This window comes from Gobio gobio (assembly GCF_949357685.1).
Source record: "Gobio gobio genome assembly, chromosome: 14".
Classification (NCBI taxonomy): domain Eukaryota; kingdom Metazoa; phylum Chordata; class Actinopteri; order Cypriniformes; family Gobionidae; genus Gobio; species Gobio gobio.
Window position 1 is genome coordinate 32,013,346 of NC_137107.1, and position 18,596 is coordinate 32,031,941.

Here is an 18,596-nt window from a genome sequence, read left to right on the forward strand (position 1 = left end):
GACAGCTCGCGGGATCGATGGCGATTTAAGCGCGCTGAACTACAGCAGGCCGCTGACTCTCGCAGGACGTCCGGGCTGGCTAGCTCGCTATTCCGCTGCAGGCTCGTCAATTCACGGTGAAGGTGGTGTAGTTCGAGTTTATCAGCGAGGACCGTAGATCGTCGCTGAAGGAGATTAATCTGCCGTTTTTGACAGTTACAGCGTATTTTATATGCCCCTTTCGCGGGCTCTTGCGCTCAGCTTCGCGGGCTTTGTGCCCATTGGTTCGCTCAGATTACGCTGTTCTGCCATTGGTTCATGCAGTTCCCACTGGCCAGCCAATAGCGTGCGAAATGTCTCGACACTGTTTTGACTGGGCAGTAGCACTGCGTGATTTTACAAATTACTTCAGTATATTCGAGAACAGTGTTGGGGGTAGTAACGAGTTACAAAATAACGGATTACAGTAACGATATTACTTTTTTGGGTAACGAAGTAAAGTAACGCATTACACAACAAATATTGGTAACTACACTACTTTACTAGACTATAGGAACGCGCTTTCCTGCGTTACTCAAGCCGTGTTTGCCTGTGTATAAAGATCTGATTTGTTTAAGTGCTGCGTGCGCCGTTGCCATAGAGCAGTGTTTCCCAACCGAGGGGCCGACAAGAGCAGGGTTGCCGTGTAAAAGTCCTTCAAATTCTCTCTTTGTAAACTTTGTTCAATGCATATAGTGCTGCAGTATGTTCGAATACTAGTCATTTTCGCCGTCATCACAAATGAGAAGTTGCGCGCGCTGTGAGAATATTTTGTCTATGTGCACTCATCCGAAAGCGCGCACACGTCTCACAGTGCGCAAATATTGAGTTCTCTTTCAAGTTTTGCTCTTGAACGGACAAACTCACACAAAAACTATGTCAACATGCCCATCTTGATGAGTATCCTAGCAGACATAGTCTGTATATGCCTTAAAACGACGCATATCCGAGCATTAGGTCTTTAAAGGGGCAGTATTATTAGGTCTTAAAGGGGCAGTTTTATTAGGTCTTAAAGGGGCAGTAGCCTTTACTGCTGTCTGTTTAATGTCAAACAACAAAAGACAAGGGCATCACTCACTGCTCTTGATTGAATAGATTTTGTAAATTTAATAGGATTAATGTTTAATTTATACAGTCAAATATGCAATGTTATTTTACATTTGATTTCTGTACCTGAAAACTAATGTTAGACGTACCTGAAAAACCTGAAAAGCATTGTTTATTTTATTAGTGTCTTTGCTCAATAGTATTTATTTGTGCTGCTGCTTGTATTTAAATTATTTGTTCTTATTATTTTCTTTATCTTGATTTGACAGTAGTCCTTTTTGTTTGTTTGGGGAAACACTGCCATAGAGCCATGATGTTTGTCCATATATCTACACAGTAAATTAAGAAATGGGAAAGTAAAGTAATAAGTAGTGTAGTTACTTTTCAAATACAGTAACTAGTAAAGTAATCTCATTACAATTTACAGATGTAACTAGTAACTAGTAACTAATTACTTTTTTTGAGTAACTACCCCAACACTGTTCGAGAATAGGAGAATTCCCATGGCGTCTTCGACGCAGTACGAACTGACCGTTCGAAAGGGAACACTATTTTTACAGTCTATGGTTAAGAATAAGGTGAATAAAGTTTGGCTGGCCTGCACTGTTTCTTACTCTGGTCATTCTGGGCTATAGGTCATCTATTAAAGAGAACAATATTTTGTGAAGTTTTAATAAATCTGCGAATGTCTAAAGATTGTTTTTTTAATGTGAAAAAAAAATCTTTAAAAATGTAAAATGTATGTTTATTCACGGTTACATGTTGTTCATGTTATTTTACATTGGAAAATGTACAGTCTATTTCTGTAATTTTATACATTTTTCGTATTTCAAAAATACAGGAAATATCTGTAAAATAAAACAGTGCAACTTCCTTACAATTATTTAAAAAAAAAATTTTTTACAGTGCACAGCTGCAGACCTGTGATCTCACTCTAAATACGTATCACATCATAGTGTTGGGATGATTGTTTATACATCTTTCTATTTCTTGTGTTCAAAAGTGATCAAGAAAATTATTAATATCTTATTTAGTTTAAGAGTGTGATTGGTTTGTTTTAAAAGGTTGATTAAAGGGGGAAAAAATCCCCTCTTGTGGTTACAGAAACTTGACTCGTCTCTTGGTGCGGCTAAGATGATGGAGCAGAGTGTGGTTTCCAATATGTATGGGGAAATCACAGATGGTAAATAGAGAAACCATTTCTTTCCACTGCGACACTGCTTTATTTTGGATTACTGACGGATGGACACCTTTATATCCAAATCTCAGATTTCCTGTACTTTGAGGATGCATCTGATGAATTTCGAGGAGGGAAGGGCACTGTTGCCCCACTGTGGAAATTCCTGTATGAGGAAGCCAAAGGTCTGTGTGTGACTGCCCTCTGCTGGTGAGTTTCATACTGTATTAAAACAAAACGCAGAGTTTTTCCAAGTAAAATAAGAAGCACTTTTTTGAGTGACATTTGTATTTGCTAATTTCTAGGAGTACTGAATACAATGACTTGTTTGCTGTTGGTCTTGGGTCATGTAAGTTGATTATTTACTCTGAGAGAAAACCTTGGACAAGTAATCATTTGTAAGCTAAATGACTCTGAAATGTGATTCATCTTACCCCACAAGATGGATATGATATTGAGGATCGTGGTGGCATGCTTCTCTTTTACACCCGGAAGAAGCACACTTACCCAGAATTCATCTTTAACACGGACTCGGGCGTAATGTGCGTAGACATCCACAAAGAACTGTCCGAGCTGGTGGTTATGGGGATGACAGACGGCTGTGTTGCAGTGTATAGCCTGCTGGAAGAGAATAAGCAGCCCATTTGTAAGGCCACATGCCTGAGCCCCGGGAAACACAGCGGCCGTGTGATGCAGGTATGGATGAAGATATGACCATAGAGTCATGGGTGAAATAATAACAGTAAACCATCATTACTTAATATGACAATGAAGCTGTATGTTCAATACAATGGTCGGAATAAAATACTACTCTTACTAAGTAGTAATATGAAGTATGTGCAGTACTAACTGTGTTTGTGCAGTTTTTTTTTTTAAACATATTTCTATACACGACTGTTCAAAAAATTATCACAGTTTCCACAAATATGTTAAGCAGCACAATTGTTTCAGACACTGATAATAAATATAAATGTTTTTCAAGCACCAAATCAGCAAATTAATATTAATATGACACTGACGTAATGGCATAAAACAATATTCAACTGTACTTTTGATCAAATAAATGCAGCCTTGGTGATCATAAGAGGCTTTTTTAATATTCAATTATCTTACTGACTCCAAACTTTTGAATGGTAATGTATTTTAATAAAACTAAATACAGGTTTTAATTCAGTGCTTGTATAGTTTTTGTTATTGTTGAATGGTAATAAAGTCTTGACTGTGTGTTTAATTGTCTTCATTACAGGTGAAGTGGAAGAAAGATGATTTTGACGGTAAACACAACTTCCTCTCTGTGTCCGCTGACGGTCGAGTGGTGTCTTGGACTCTAAGAGAGGTACAGATGGAAACATCTAAGTGTTGATTCTAAAACAAGTCATTATTGTAAGAGGTTAATTGATGCCTGAATTTCAGAATGTACTAGACTTCATAGACATCATCAAACTCCCAGCCATGGACAAAGTTCCTGATGATCTTGAGGATGTCATTCCCACATGTATGAACCACCTTACCTTATTTTTTATGAACGCATACTCTCAGAGGGAGCTTCTGATCAGTTCCATTTATGTTCAGATCGGTTTTTAGAAATCACACAGAACAGAAAGAAACCGTTAAAATGTCAAATGAAATAAATGTGCTAATGGTGTGAAAATTGCATGCAATAATGTATTATCATCCTTACTGAAGAATATATTTTTTCTGTGGTTCAAGCTGGAATATCTTTGGACATTCATAAAAAATATGACTGGATTTTTCTTGTTGCCTCTAAATCTGGAACGATTTACAAGGTCAGTCATATACCATCACATTCAATATGTTAATATACACTAAGGTCAGTCATACAGTCATTCAGCCAAACATTGATTATATATATCAGGCATAATCTGATATAGATCAGGCATAACATACAGGTGAAGTGAATAACACTGATTATCTCTTCATCACGGCACCTGTTAGTGGGTGTGATATATTAGGCAGCAAGGGAACATTTTGTCCTCAAAGTTGATGTGTCAGAAGCAGGAAAAATGGGCAAGTGTAAGGATTTGAGCGAGTTTGACAAGGGCTAAATTGTAATGGCTAGATGACTGGGTCAGAGCATCTCCAAAACTACAGCTCTTGTCAGGTATTCCTGGTCTGCAGTTGTCAATATCTATCAACAGGGTCATGAGCGGCCAAGGCTCATTGATGCACGTGGGGAGCGAAGGCTGGCCCGTGTGGTCCGATCAAACAGACGAGCTACTGTAGCTCAAATTGCTCAAGAAGTTAATGCTGGTTCTGATAGAAAGGTGTCAGAATACACAGTGCATCGCAGTTTGTTGTGTATGGGGCTGCACATCTGCAGACCAGTCAGGGTGCCCATGCTGACCCCTGTCCACTGCCGAAAGCACCAACAGTGGGCACATGATCATCAGAATTGGACCATAGAGCAATGGAAGAAGGTGGCCTGGTCTGATGAATCACATGTTCTTTTACATCACGTGGATGGCTGGGTGCGTGTACATCACTTACCTGGGGAACATATCATGGCACCAGGATGCACTATGGGAAGAAGGCAAGCCGGCGGAGGCAGTGTGATGCTTTGGGCAATGTTTTTCTGGAAACCTTGGGTCCTGCCATCCATGTGGATGTTACTTTGACACGTACCACCTACCTAAGCATTGTTGCAGACCATGTACACCCATTCATGGAAACGGTATTCCCTGGTGTCTCTGGCCTCTTTCAGCAGGATAATGCGCCCTGCCACAAAGCAAAAATGGTTCAGGAATGGTTTGAGGAGCACAACAATGAGTTTGAGGTGTTGACTTGGCCTCCAAATTCCCCAGATCTCAATCCAATCGAGCATCTGTGGAATGTTCTGAACAAATAAGTCAGATCCATGGAGGCCCCACCTTTCAACTTACAGGGCTTAAAGGATCTGCTGGTAACATCTTGGTGCCAGATACCACAGCACACCTTCAGGGGTCTAGTGGAGTCAATGCCTCGACGTTTCAGGGCTGTTTTGGCAGCAAAATGGGGACCAACACAATATTAGGAAGGTGGTCATAATGTTATGCCTGATCAGAGTATATAAATGCAGTCTTGACTCATCTAGCATTTAAACTATTCATTTTGAAAGACCAGACAATTTTGTTTCTCATCTGTATGCCACGCTTTGGTCCATATGACTTGTTTTGTTCTAAATTATAAACATAATTTAGGCAAACACATGTTCTTCTTTTAAATTTTCACTTCTACTGACTCAAACATCCCTCCACTTCTGCACAACACACTCACACACACTTTTACTTCGGTATCTTCTAGATGGGGACATTCCATAGACTTCTATTGTTTGTATATACAGTTAGTTATAAATACTGTAACCTAACCTTAACACATACCCTAACCTTAAAAGAAAAATTTCTACTTTATTTACTTTTTTGATACACACACACACACACACACACACACACACACACACACACACACACACACACACACACACACACACACACACACACACACACACACACACACACACACACACACACACACACACACACACACAGTGTAGTGTTTTCATCTTTTATGGGGACTTTCCATAGGCGTAATGGTTTTTATACCGTACATACCGTATATTCTATCCCCCTACACTGCCCCTGCCCCTAAACCTAACCCTCACAGGAGACATTCTGCAATTTTACATTTTCAAAAAACATCACTTAGTCTGATTTATAAGATGTTTTCCTCATGGGGACCTAAAAATGTCCCCACAAGGATGAGGATTTCGGATATTGCTATCTTTGTGGGGACATTTTGTCCCCATAACGTGATGATTACCAGTCCACACACACACACACACACACACACACACCATGCTTTTAATTCCTCTTATCAGAACAGAGGCATTTGCCATGTTATCTTTATATATTGTATTTTTTTAAAAAAAATAAAGATAAGGTTCAAACAGAAACAGGTAAAACATATGCTTCAGGATTTATGTTTTAAAACTTGATGGATCGTGCTTGATGGATCGAACAATCCCCAGAGTTGCACAAGACAAACAAAACAAGACAAATGATGTGGATTGCTTTTCACCAACGGATAATTAAGCACAGTATAACAAGAGCAAGAGTGCTGTTGTATAAAACAGCTTTTTTTCATGTTAATTTAACCAATAATGGGAATATGTTTGTTTTTCACAGGGTGGCAAGTACTCTTTCCTGAAGGAATATGATGCACACTTCCCCATGAGTGTCCAGTGTGTGAGGTGGAATCCCTTCCATTCCCAAGTTTTCATCTCATGCGGCTTGGACTGGATGGTGAAAATTTGGGATGAGAGAATGAAGTATGAGCACCATTCCCTGCAGCACTATATTTACTGCAGCCTTTTCCACCTCTAAAACTTATCATTCAGTTGTCTTCATTTTAAATTTGACAAATCAATTAGACTGTCTCTGTTGCGCAAAAAGACACCTTTTAATAATAATGAATGAATATTTCTCTTGACTGCACATTTTGTGTTAGTAGCCAGACACATTACATTTCTAAGGTGGATAGCGCTTTAGCTGCTGAAGTGTTTGTTGGATCTGTAATGGCAGGATAAGCAATTAGAAGATTTTACAATAGATTTTTCAACATCTGTGGCACCACAGACAACAATTTTGACTTCAAAAGTTTTATTTTCTTGAAATAAATTAATAGTTTAATTCAGCGAGGATGCATCAAATTGATCAAAAGTAATTTATATTGTTAGAAAATATTTATATTTCAAATAAATGCTGATCATGTTTTTTGTCCATCAAAGGATCTAGAAAAAAATGTATCACAGTTTCCACAAAAATATTAGGCAGTATAACCATTTCAACTGAATAAGAAATATTACTTGAGCACCAAATCAGCATATTAGATTGATTTCTGAAGTATCATGTGACACTGAAAACTGGAGTCATGGCTGCTGAAAATTCAGCTTTCACAAGTTTGTGTTCCCATATAATCTTAGTGAAAGTGATAAACAGATTTGGTTTGCTGTCTAGATGGGCCTGGAGAGGATATTATACCCGAGCTCCGATTGCCCCCCTATAACAGGCAAAATTATACAAAAAAAATGAGGAGCAGGGGAGGAGGAGGGACGCTGCAAGAACTAACAACGGGAAGAGGTCTCTTTTTCCCTACTGATTGTGACAGTCTGGGGAAGTTCTGGTGATGTTTTTTTAAGATGTTATATTTCACATCTTTAGACATCAGTTAGTCAGACTGCTAACATTTGAACATTAAATGAATTCAGAATGGGAGCAGTGTAGTTTCTGTTAAAGTTTTGTTTTCACTGAATAGTAGCTTATCTGAAGCATTCTACTATTCCAGTAACAATACATGTCTCTCACAGATCTCCTGTGTTCACCTTTGACCTGAGAGCTGAAGTGATGGATGTGGCCTGGGCTCCATACTCCTCCACTGTCTTTGCTGCTGTCACCGCTGATGGAAAGGTAAACAGCCCAAACGACTCCTCTAATACAAACACAATGGTATCATCCATAGCCGCTTTTCCACCGCCGGGCCGAACGGTTCTCATTGCGTAACCGTGGTTTCATTTTCCACTGTGGGGCTGATAACGGCCGCTCTTTGGAATGTCATACAAAAGCGTCAGTCGTTTCCTTGGCAACACAACGGTTTACTCATAGGCGTCGATTTCGGGGGGGACGGGGGGGACGCGTACCCACCAGATTTCGTCATGAGTCCTTTTGTACCCAGCACTTTTTTTTTTTTTTTTTTTTTAAACCTCGAGTTCAATTTTGCGGTGAAGCATTGCTGACACACACATATTATTTTTTCCACTCAATTGTGTCGTAATAACGATATCTTATGTCGTTTTAACTACATCTTTTCTCATAATAACGAGATCTTATGTCGTTTTAACGACATCTTTTGTTGTAAAAACGTTTGAAAAGCAGAAGGAAGCTCCGTAAAATAGGCTCTTCCGCTGCCTGTATCAGTGGCAGTGCCCATAACACGAAATTGTTGTAATGGATTGATGTAGCCTATACAGTTCTTAACAGCCATGGGTAGCAGGTGCCATGGACCGCTCATGATTTAGCGTAATGACGGACCGCGGTGCAGCCACAAATATCATAATTATCTATAGGCTAGGCCTACTGTAATTGAGACATTCAAGAAATGTATTAAAAAGAAAGACGCTTTCAGCCTTACTCAAAGTAGAGCCCTATTTCTGCCCGAGCCCGACGGGCCCCGACTTTTTTACGCCCTAGGGCCGGGCTTCGGGCCAATTTTCCAGTCATAGCCTACCTCAGACGCGGGCCGGGCTTCGGGCTTTTTTAGGCAACACGCATCGCCGCAAATGAGTAAAGCAAGCCAACACGCAAACTGCCACAAGTGAAACTGAAAATAAGCTAAGTTTTAGATGCTCAAAAGCACAATCATCTTCATTAAAATTAATGAGACTAAATGCTCTTACCAGTGTTTAGGTCGCTCGTTCTCATAATGCGGTCTTTGATGTTGAAAAGAGCTGATGAATAAAATACTCATATCGGTTGATTTCGTTGACATGAACTCCGTTAAATGTGCATATAGCACGGGAATTGAAGAACGGATATATATTCATTTCGCGGAGAGGTGTAGCCTAAGGTAAGACAACCAGCATGTTTTTTATTTTTAATTATTTGTTTAGATTGTGTAGCCCGTTTTGTTTGCGCGCGCCGTTGCGATCTGCCTGCCTCATCTTGTCAAAAATGCCTTTTTACTGTGATGGTGGTGATAATAGGCTAAACGTTTAAACGATGCTTTAAGTGTTTTTTATGGATTTAATAAGCAAGACAAGTCAAGTGTTGATTTCAGAGGCTAAAGTGTTGGGTTAACTCACTGTCGGCCGCTGGCCGCTTGGTCGTCACTTTAAAAAGCAAAAACTTTAGTTTAACAAACATTAAATGCTTTAAACATTTTTCTAAATTAACTTAATAAAGAAACAAAACGAAATATATCTACTTTGACATTAAAAACAAAACTGAACTATTTTAATGGCTGTAACTAATGTGTAATAGGGAGGATAAAAAAACACGGGCTCCAGTGGGACTCTGATAATGAAGTGGTAAAAAAAATTGCAAAAATGAAAAATATTAAAGAATTCGTGGGGCGCTTTCGTCGGCATGAGTAAGGCTATAAGACCCGCAATATGTCTCTCATCTGACATTTTTATTTATTACATTAGTAAGCTGCAGGACATAGTCTTTCAAAACATGACCTGCGCGAAAGAGAAAAAAAAATGTACCCAGCACTTCTGAAAATGCACTTCTGAATGCGTCTCTGTCCCCAGCACATTTCAAACCGAACTGACGCCCATGGGTTTACTGATGATATGAGACATAAATAACGACTGCATTATAGAGGATGATCAGATATTTATTTTAATTTTATTATTAATTTCTGTTTACGCCGCTCAAATAGAGCGCTTAGCCAGCTACAGAGAAACTGGTAGCCAGGCAACAGACAAGTGAGCGACGTCATTTCATGGATTCTACCAGCATACCAGCAGTTAGCTAAGTATTCCGGGCCGAGAGCTCCAGGCTCAAGTGGAAACACAACTGGAACCCTTCCTTACCATTCTAAGAACCGTTCGGCCTGACGGTGGAAAAGCGGCTCATGATATGATAAAATCCTTTTTATTATTATTTTAATAATGATAATAACAAAAAATGTATGATTAAAGTAATAATAAAATGAATAATAATTCCTTTAATAATCCCTCACCTTAAAACAGCAATTTTCTGGATACTTCCACTTAAAGCACATTTAATTTTTCACAATGCATCATTTTTGCATTAAAGTTGATGCAATAATCAAACTGACATACTTTCCTAAACACTCCCCTCTTATATGTAGCATTAAACCCTGATTCATTCTAGTGAATCAATTTAGGAAAACAAAGTCCATATGTGGAAGGCCCAGTGCAGCATTTTAGGTCTTCTTTTTTTAAGCAAAACGAACACGACATCTATCCTTTGGCTCATTGTTAGCTGAAGTTGTTATACTGTCATTAGTGTTAAATCACACCGCTGGTCTGGCACTTGTCTAAGGCTGCAATCACCTGTCAGTCTCGCAGTCTTGATCGGAGTCTCAAATCACCAATTGTATTTATTAATTTCTGGACAAATATATTGTGTTATTTTAGATTGTTATTAGAAGGGGGGGTTGTTAGCCCTTGGGTTGGCTTATTCTACAAACAAGCAATAATGTACAACATTCATACACGCAATTTAAGCAAAAAAAACGTGACACATAACACAACACCAAAAGTGTCTGTCAGGTCCTGCCAGAAACTAAATCACTATTACTGTGAACATTAGTGCAATCAAAAATTTAGAAATGTCCTGCACTTAAAATTGTAGATATTTCTCCTCTAAGTAAATAAAATAAATAAATACAAATTTTTTGCCTAATTTTTTGTAAAAGAACAAAAAAGGGTTCAGGACATAGAGGCCTGATTGAACTATTACATGATGACAACAGCTCAAAATATGTCTCGAGCATCATGCATGCTACCATCTGCTCTATTGCTCTTTGACATATATTATCTTGCTTGCTGACACACAGAGCCAAAGCAAGAGTATACATATAGAGGTGCTGCTTCAGCCTGAAAAACATCAAAACATAAACTGATACAACATACATTAATGACAAAGACTAAAACTTCCTGCTCCTCTTCTATTTCTCTCTCAGGTTCATGTGTTCGACCTCAGTGTCAAAAAATATGAGGCTCTCTGCCAACAAATAGTGGTGTCCAAAAAGAAAAGGCCTGTGAAAATTGAATTCAACCCTGTCGATCCCATCATCATCGTGGGTGATGACCGCGGCCATGTCATCAGCCTCAAGCTCTCGCCCAACCTCCGCAAGAAACCTGAGGTAAGTGATGCACAAATATTATGTATAGGCCTCTAATGAAATCACATGCTCAATCGATCAGTGCGGTTTCAATCACTGCTGTGCTGCATATTTCATGTGCTGAATACTGATATCTGCATATTTGTGACTGCTTCAGACATGAATGTACAGCACACGCACAACCCACTGCAGTTCATCCCGGTTACTGAACACCTCATTTTAGCTAAGTGACATCAGATGAGAATGTGTCGGGAACACATTAACGTAGCGCATTGAGCATAGTAATTCCCGATATACAGTGCATCCGGAAATTATTCAAAGCGCTTCACTTTTTTCACATTTTGTTATGTTACAGCCTTATTCCAAAATTGATTAAATTAATTATTTTGCTCAATTCTACAAACAATACCCCATAATGACAAAGTGAAAGAAATTTGTTTGAAATCTTTGCAAATTTATAAAAATAAAAAAAAACACATGTACATAAGTATTCACAGCCTTTGCTCAATACTTTGTTGAAGCACCAATTGCAGCCTCAAGTCTTTTTGAGTATGATGCTATAAGATTGTTTGTCACACCTATTTTTGGGCAGTTTCTCCCTTTCTTCTTTGCAGGACCTCTAAAGCTCCATCAGGTTGGATGGGGAGAGTCAGTGCACAGCCATTTTCAGATCTCTCCAGAGATATTCAATCAGGTTCAAGTCTGGGCTCTGGCTGGGCCACTCAAGGACATTCACAGAGTTGTCCCGTAGCCACTACTTTGTTATCTTGGCTGTGTGCTTAGGGTCGTTGTCCTGTTGGAAGATGAACCTTCGCCCCATTCTGAGGTCCAGAGTGCTCTGGAGCAGGTTTTCATCAAGGATGTTTCTTTACATTGCTGCATTAATTTTTCCCTCGATCCTGACTAGTCTTCCAGTTCCTGGCGGTGAAAAACATTCCCACAGCATGATGCTGCCACCACCATGCTTCACTGTAGGGATGGTATTGCCCAGGTGATGAGCGGTGCCTGGTTTCCTCCTGACATGACGCTTGCCATTCAGGCCAAAGAGTTCAATCTTTGTTTCATCAGACCAGAGAATTTAGTTTCTCATGGTCTGAGAGCCCTTCAGGTGCTTTTTTGTCAAACTCCAGACAGGCTGTCATGTGCCTTTTACTGAGGAGTGGCTTCCGTCTGGCCACTCGAACATACCTGGCCTGATTGGTGGAGTGCTGCAAAGATGGTTGTTCTTCTAGAAGGTTCTGTTCTCTCCACAGAGAAACGCTGGAGCTCTGTCAGAGTGACCATCGGGTTCTTGGTCACCTTCCTGACTAAGGCCCTTCTGTTTGGCCAGGCGGCCTTCTCTAGGAAGAGTCCTGGTGGTTCCAAACTTCTTCCAGTTACAGATGATGGAGGCCACTGTGCTCATTTGGACCTTCAATGCTGCAGAAATGTTTCTGTACCCTTCCCCAGATCTGTGCCTCATTACAATCCTGTCTCAGAGGTCTACAGACAATTCCTTGGACTTCATGGCTTGGTTTGTGCTCTAACATGCACTTTTAACTGTGGGACCTTGTATAGACAGGTTTGTGCCCTTCCAAATCATGTCCAATCAACTGAATTTACCACAGGTGGACTCAAATCAAGTTGTAGAAACATCTCAAGGATGATCAGTGGAAACAGTCTGTGAATACTTCTTTTTAATAATATATATATATATTTTTTTTAATACATTTGCAAAGATTTCAAACAAACTTCTTTCACATTGTCATTATGGGGTATTGTGTGTAGAATGTTGAGGAAAATAATGAATTTAATAAATTTTGTAATAAGGCTGTAACATAACAAAATGTGGAAAAAGTGAAGCGCTGTGAATACTTTCCGGATGCACTGTAAACCAGTTAGTCTGCAGCACTGTGGGAAAAGGGCTTTCAGAACAAATAGATGCAGATAAATAAATTACATGACTGAAGGTCCTTAAAGTTTTACAGAATAATTCAGGTTCCAATTTGGAATTATTATATATTTTTTTAGATGTTTTTGAAGGGGGCTCTTATGCTCACAATGGCTGCATTTATTTGATCAAAAATAAAGTAAAAATTGAAATATTGTGTAATAAATGTAGAATTTAAAAGAACTGTTTTCTATCTTCATATTTTTTTAAATGTAATTTATGCCTGTGATGGCCAAGCTGAATATTCAGCATCCATTGCTCCAGTCTTTAAGTGTCACATGATCCTTCAGAAATCATTCTAATATGATGATTGAATGCTCAATAAATATTTATTCTTATGTTGAAAGCAGTTCTGCTGTTCAATATTTTGGGGGAAACTGTGATTCTTTTTTCAGGATTCTTTTATTCAGTTCAAAAGAACAGCATTTCTTCTTTTATAACATTATACATGTCTTTACTGTCACTTTTTATTAATTCATGCACCCTTGTTGCTGAACAAAATTATCAAGTATATGTATACAGTATTTTTCAAGCTAATGATAACAATAAAGACAGCATGAAGGTCTTTTTTGCCGTTATAGCATTCTGCTGAGCAAATTTAGCAGATGTTCTCAGAGTGATAACCAGACTCATGATTGCTGAAATGATTGTCATGAACTGGAGAGTGTTTAATTTGTGCAGGTGAATTTCTTTGTTGAGAAGCCGGTCTGGTTCAGTTTAGTTCATTGCGGTGTTGGTATGGTCAGCAATAGTAATGTCAGACAAATGTTGTGTGAGATTGGAGCAAGTCCGCCGCAGAACACAGAGGAAATAACGTCTTGCTAACACCTTTCTCATTACCTCCACCGGGCGAGAGAGAAACTTTTAAATGGGACTGGGAGCTTCACGCTGAGACGTGTTTGTGATTGTTACTGGCACCCCTGGGTCAGTCCTCTCACTACCAGCAGCTGACTCATCTCTTTCTCTTCATTTCTCTCTTAGGTTCTGCAGAACGAGGAGGATCAGGAGTTGCCGAATGGGCCAGAGGAAGAAATAGCAAAGATGGAGCGACTGTTGAGCCAGACTGGTGAGATAGACTGAGGCACAGTAAAGACCAGGACGAAATTAATTTAAAACAGTAAAACATAAATAGATAAAAATAAATAAATGCACAAATAAATATACAAATACACATATTCTGATGTTAAAAAAATACCAAGACACTTGTATGGATATTTCATTTGTATTTATTAAACATTCATGATCTCAATCTACTGTTTAATATTTGTATTTATATTATATATATATATATATATATATATATATATATATATATATATATATATATATATATATATCACTGTTTCTTGAGATAAGGGACAAAACATGTTTTAAAATGTTAAAAAAAACACTACATTATTAAAATTTGTATTTAAAATTTGGACAAAGGTCTCAGATAATGAACCATGTGAGGGAAAAGTTTTTTTTCTAAATAAATGATATTTATTCAGTCCATAACTTAATTTGTGTCAACTCCGTCAGACACACTAAAAAGCATGCTAATTTAATTTAATCTATCCAAACAATGTAAATTCTTCAGTTATGTTATACTGGTGTTCAGTAAAGGATCTAAATCATGAAATACCATCTCTGTTTATTGTTGGTTTGTTTTCACACTATTATGGACAACCCGGTTTCTAAATTCCTTAATTCTCCTCCCTCCTTTTAATATTAAACATTTATCACCAATGTTCTTAGGTCATTAAGACACAATATCATGTAATTCCATTGATGTTTTAACATTTTTACACAATAAATTGAAAAAAGAATAAGACGTTTCTTTCAAAATTAACAAAAACCTTCACCAGACGGTGTAAAATACTGATGGAGTTGACAAATACTGACGGAGTTGACAAAAGATGAGCTGAGGCCAAATATACCGTATATGTAAATAGAATCATGAAACAGCATTAAAAGAATTCCCCATATGCAAAACACAAATTAAATCACATTATACAGACTTTTTGGGTGCATTTGACAACTATCAGGCATAAAACATGACGGAGTTGACAAATTTGAATTTTTTTCCACCTTAATCACAACTATTTACAGAAACTATTACACTGCGATGACAGGGTTGACATGTTAAGACTGTGACTACAGAGACTTCAATATTGTTTGTTTAAAATATTTTAAAAATCTATAACTTCCAGGACTATGTGTCCGACTGTGAGATCCACAATGAGCAGGAAATAGCAAATGCTCCTCAGAGTTAAAGCTGCCCATGACACTGCCTGATTTATTCAGAATTATAAACAATCCTGACGGAGTTGACGCAAAGTGAGGACACAACTTTTATAGCTATTTTTGAATGGAAAATATATTTCAATATTTACATGTTGTATTGTTTGATATCTTAAAGATTTCTGCCTTTTAATGTAACTGTATTTTTTAATTTGTTGCATTTTTAAACACTTTGTTTGGCAGTTTTACACTATGGTTTTACATTGTGACCTCATGCTGAGGACAGGTTAGATTACATGCGTTTCCAAGTATAGAGTGTGCTTTTAAAATAATACTAAATCAATTATTTAAAAGAATAAGCAATACATGTCCTGAGTATACAAATTGCCCTTAGATGTATCTTTTTAAGTATTTTTATTGTGTTGACATTCTTACTTTTTAACCTAAATAGGGCTTTTGTGTGTGGGACATGTTCTGTCCCTTATCTCAAGAATCAGTTATATATATATCTCATTTGCATTTTGTTTTAAAATTCCTCTTTCAGACAAAAAGCAGCACAATTCAGCTCTTATTAAAATGTCATTCTCGCACTTGAGCTTTTATTCATTTGCACATGCTAATTAACATAGCATGATTGCTAGCTGGTTAGCTGCAGGTGTGGGAATTCACTGACGCTGACTCTAAAGAGGGCATTGAGAGTCTCTTTACTTTTATTTAAAACACTCAAGCAGAGTGGGTCAGTATAAAAGAGCTCAGGTACAGTGCCTGCAGCCCACACTCAGCCAACTCGCTCCTCATTCTCGAGTGTTTTAACCAAGTGTGCCACACAAGTCCTGAAAAGTGAAGCCAAAGCGGCTAGATCACCCCCAGGTGGATGGATGCAGTATAGGTCATAAACCCCGTCCTCTCCATGAAATGTGGGGAGTGTGGGTGGGACCTTGATAAGGCGGCTCCACTTCTAGCTCACTACTGCACAGACTCGAGACCCAAGATGTCAGCACCATATTTGGACACTGGCGGCTTCACTTGCGATAACTGGAAGAGAGTAAAGGCCATCTTTTTTTCTTCTTCTATGGTCTATGGTTTTAACTTGCTGCCCCAATATTGCAGGCCTCTAAGAATAGCATGAAACATCTATGAAATCATGTTTTAAAAACACTACTAATTTGTGATGACAAACCATGTTGCCTAATCCGAGTGCCTGGCACTCGGATGGCTGGAGGGGAAGTTTTTAGTTTGGGTGAACTATTTTTGTCAGTGCTCCATGTTCTTGACTCATGCACAAGTACCTTACACACTTATTTTATTCTTCTGACTAATTTTGAAGTTTTCTATCTAAATTGATATAGTTATCTATCTATCTATCTATCTATCTATCTATCTATCTATCTATCTATCTATCTATCTATCTATCTATCTATCTATCTATCTATCTATCTATCTATCTATCGTTCTAGTGTCTAGTTTTGTCTGTCATTTATCTGTCTAGTTTTGTTAGTATGTCTTTCTATCTACAGTTCTGTATATATCTATTTATCTATAGTTTTGTCTGTCTATCTACAGTACTGTTTATATATCTGTCTACAGTTGTCTATCTATCTAGTTCTGTCTGTCATCTATCTGTCTACAGTTCTGTCTATCATCTATATATCTGTTTATAGTTGTCTGTCTGTCTGTCTACCTATATGTCTATTTATCTATTTACTCAATGTCTTATTTACTTCAGTTTATAATTAAGTTTATAATAATTACCTTCTCTGCTGCTCTAGAGTCCAATCGTGGCGTGCTTTAAACCACTGCATCCGATGATTTGCATTGCACTTGGTGATGTAAGGCTTGGATGCAGCTGCTCGGCCATGGAAACCCATTCCATGAAGCTCTCAGTCTCTACACACTGTTCTTGAGCTAATCTGATGGCCACATGAAGTTTGAAGGCCTGTAGCTATTGAAGTTGGCGACTTCTGCGCACGGTGCGCCTCAGCATACACTGACACTGTGTGATTTTACGTGGCCTACCACTTCGTGGCTGAGTTGCTGTTGTTCCCAATTGCTTCTACTTTGTTATAATACCACTAACATTTGACCATACAATATTTAGTAGTGTGGAAATTTCTCAAATGAATTTTTTGCACAGGTGGCAACCTATCACGGTACCACACTTGAATTCACGGAACTCCTGAGTGACCTATTCTTTCACAAACGTTTGTTGAAGCGTCTGCATGCCTAGGTGCTTGATTTTATACACCTGTGGCCATGGAAGTGATTGGAACACCTGGAATCAATTCTTTTAAGGGGTGCCCCAATACTTTTGGCAATATAGTGTAGGTCATTTGGGCCCCTTTATGCATTCATGTAGGTTTTTCAATTCATGCAAAATTATGAATAGCTCACAGCTTGAAAAATTACTCTGTAGTCTTCAAAGGAGACAAATAGAAAGGTCCACCAAGTTGGAGAATTCTGGCCTCACCATTGCCGTGTCACACACTACCAGTGTTGGGGAAAGTTACTTTGAAAAGTAATGCATTACAATATTGCGTTACTCCCTTAAAAAGTAACTAATTGAGTTACTTAGTTACTTTTTAAGAAAAGTAATGCGTTACGTTACTTTTGCGTTACTTTTTCTCACCTGGGCTGGGCTTGTTTTTTTGTTTTGTTTTTTAATAGCAAAAAAAGTTATATTTTTGTGCAAGTGTAAAGACCTCTTTATACCAAAATTGAAATAAGCCTCAGGCTGAGGTAAAGATGTGCAGCCATTCTGGATAATGGAAGAGTAAAACGCAGGAGCAAAAAAGTTTTACCAATAAAAACAAAAAATCTAGTAATATTTGCTCATGGTTTAACTGAATCATCGAAGGTAAGTAGCAAGACATTGGTCAATAAAGGTAGATTAAATGCATAAAAATATTTGTTTTATTTAACATTTATATATTTGAGGTTTGCATAGTATTCTGATTTTGCATTTGACTGACTGTATTCATTTTGAGGAGTACTGAATCTTTATTGTGCAAGTGAGATGAATAAATGCTCACATTTAGTCTAGAACTACAATAACACATTTACACACAACGCCTCTACACTTACTCTCAATTTTTCTCAACATGGGGGCAGGAGAGCTGTCAGTCAAATAAATGTGAAAATGTAAATTGGAGTTTTTTTTCAAAAAGTAACTCAGATATTTTGTTGTAAATTTGAAAAGTAATGCATTACTTTACTACTTACTTGAAAAAGTAATATTATTACGTAACTCAAGTTACTTGTAGTGCATTACCCCAACACTGCACACTACACATTGTCATGTAGTCAGCCAGTCATGATCGCAAAATAAACCTTTCT

At 38.1% G+C, this 18,596-nt stretch overlaps 1 protein-coding gene across 1 annotated transcript; it reads left to right on the top strand.

Annotated features, from left to right (window-relative positions):
• Positions 1–2,199: 2,199 nt before the first annotated feature.
• Positions 2,200–14,120, top strand: LOC307137102 (dynein axonemal intermediate chain 1-like; the record flags this gene model as incomplete). The annotated part of the gene is made up of 9 exons (XM_079834581.1): positions 2,200–2,248; positions 2,335–2,452; positions 2,548–2,591; positions 2,685–2,938; positions 3,489–3,578; positions 6,424–6,566; positions 7,605–7,704; positions 10,949–11,131; positions 14,031–14,120. The coding sequence occupies 9 exons, from the start codon at positions 2,200–2,202 to the stop codon at positions 14,118–14,120; spliced, it is 1,071 nt and encodes a 356-aa protein (XP_079690707.1).
• Between the last annotated feature and the right edge of the window lie 4,476 nt (positions 14,121–18,596).